Genomic DNA, 2,301 nt, shown 5'->3' on the forward strand with positions numbered 1-2,301 from the left:
ACCAATACATGTTGTTGTCTAAGCTATATAATAATTTCTTTCCTTTCATTTATGTTACCTTTGTATTCATAATAAAAGAACAGGTCTATTAAGTGCAGAAATAAATATTTTGAGAAGACTTGCTCAGGAAAAGAATAAGAGACACAAGCGCTAAGAAAGTCATCAACCTAAATTCATGCCGTCTTTCCCTCTGAAATAAAGTAAAAGGCCAATATAAGTCTTTTAAATCAATTTCTGCTTAATTGAATTAATTTCATATTCAGGTTTTTCTTTTGTTAGTTGTATCAGGGGTTGTAAAATTTCATGTAACATAGGAACTATGTGAAAAATACAGTCTGTTTTTCATTAACAGGAGCATTTATAATAGAAACTTTTCTTTATGTTTAGTTTTAAAAAAATAAGAAAATATAATTCTGGAAGGAAAAAAGAAATCCATGTGACAAAGGCAATGGTTCCCAAATTATAGCTGGTTTTCATTTTAATAGTTATTGAGCCTTGTAATTTCTCCATAGTGCATGTAATTATTGCATTTACTGCCACAAAAGTGTCAATAGTAATATTTATGCTCATTTACATTTTATTCATGTAGCACAACTTTTAATAGAAGGCTTAGTGTGCTTCTGTCCTCTGTGTACTCCCCAGGTAAACAGTCAACATTTCAGTATCCACTCTGTATGCTTCTGGAGGCTAACCTACAGTAACAACATTATTTTCATTTTATTTTCTCTAATTTGAAGGCACTAATCATTTCTTGAAAATATCTGAGATAAGAAAAAACCTCTGGAACTTTTTTTGAGTTGAGTAAATGGATCTGAAAAATGGATCTGTAGTGACTGAGTTTATTTTGCAAGGATTTTCTGCAGGATGGGAACTTCAGGTTGTCTTCTTCGTGACATTCTCCTTGATCTATGGGGCTACTGTGCTGGGAAACGCTCTCACTATGGTCACAGTGACATGCAGTTCCACCCTTCGTTCTCCCATGCACTTCCTCCTCGGAAACCTCTCCTTTTTGGACATGTGTCTCTCCACAGTCACCACACCCAAGATGATCAGAGACTTGCTCACTGAACACAAGACCATCTCTATATGGGGATGCATGGCTCAGATGTTCTTTATGCACTTGTTTGGAGGTGCTGAGGCAACTCTTCTGGTAGCCATGGCTTTTGACAGATATGTGGCCGTATGTAAACCCCTTCACTACAGGAAAATCATGAACCACAGGTTGCTGAAAGAGTTTGTTATACTCTCATGGACAATTGGTTTTATACACACCATGAGTCAGATGGTTTTAACAGTAAACCTGCCTTTCTGTGGCCCCTGCATCGTAGACAACATATTCTGTGACCTTCCCCTTGTGATTAAGCTTGCGTGTGTGGAAACATACACCCTGGAATTATTTGTCATTGCTGACAGTGGACTCTTGTCACTTATCTGTTTCCTCCTCCTGCTTGTCTCCTACACTGTCCTCCTGGCCACTGTGCAACGAAGATCATCGGGAGGCCTCTCCAAAGCTCTGTCCACACTGTCTGCTCACATCACTGTGGTCAGTCTGTTCTTTGGGCCGTGTATCTTCATCTATGCCTGGCCATTCAAGAGTTTTGCCAGCAATAAAGTCCTTGCTGTATTTTACACTGTATTCACACCCTTATTGAATCCTATTATTTACACCTTGAGAAATCAGAAAATGCAAGAGGCCATGAAAAAATTAAGGTTCCAAAATGTTAGCTCCACATAGAATTTTTAGATTTTCAGTTCAGTTCAGTTCAGTCGCTCAGTCGTGTCCGACTCTCTGCGACCCCATGAATCACAGCACGCCAGGCCTCCCTGTCCATCACCAACTCCCGGAGTTCACTCAAACTCATGTCCACAGAGTTGGTGATGCCATCCAGCCATCTCATTCTCCGTCGTCCCCTTCTCCTCCTGCTCCCAATCTTTCCCAGCATCAGAGTCTTTTCCAGTGAGTCAACTCGTCGCATGAGGTGGCCAAAATATTGCAGTTTCAGCTTTAGCATCAGTCCTTCCAATGAACACCCAGGATTGATCTCCTTTAGAATGGACTGGTTGGATCTCCTGGCGGTACAAGGGACTCTCAAGAGTCTTCTCCAACACCACAGTTCAAAAGCATCAATTCTTTGGCGATCAGCTTTCTTCACAGTTCAACTCTCACATCCATACATGACCACGGGAAAAACTATAGCCTTGACTAGACTGACCTTTGTTGGCAAAGTAATGTCTCTGCTTTAGATTTTAGAATTGTATAAATAACCTAGCTTTCACATATAAGGCTATCATAATTTGAAT

The 2,301-nt window shown here is 39.9% G+C and overlaps 1 protein-coding gene across 1 annotated transcript; it reads left to right on the plus strand.

Annotated features, from left to right (window-relative positions):
- Positions 1 to 805: 805 nt before the first annotated feature.
- LOC148776494 (olfactory receptor 4L1-like) lies at positions 806 to 1,735 on the plus strand. The gene has a single exon (XM_088840310.1). The coding sequence runs from the start codon at positions 806 to 808 to the stop codon at positions 1,733 to 1,735; it is 930 nt and encodes a 309-aa protein (XP_088696436.1).
- The last annotated feature ends 566 nt before the right edge of the window (positions 1,736 to 2,301 follow it).

The sequence above is a fragment of the Moschus berezovskii genome, chromosome 9 (genome assembly GCF_049115385.1).
Source record: "Moschus berezovskii isolate FMDL1 chromosome 9, NW_MosBer_1.0, whole genome shotgun sequence".
NCBI classification, from domain to species: domain Eukaryota; kingdom Metazoa; phylum Chordata; class Mammalia; order Artiodactyla; family Moschidae; genus Moschus; species Moschus berezovskii.

What these genes read in the sequence shown, in the direction of transcription:
- LOC148776494 (XM_088840310.1), top strand. Translation starts at nt 806, where the DNA reads ATGGATCTGAAAAATGGATCTGTAGTGACTGAGTTTATTTTGCAAGGA.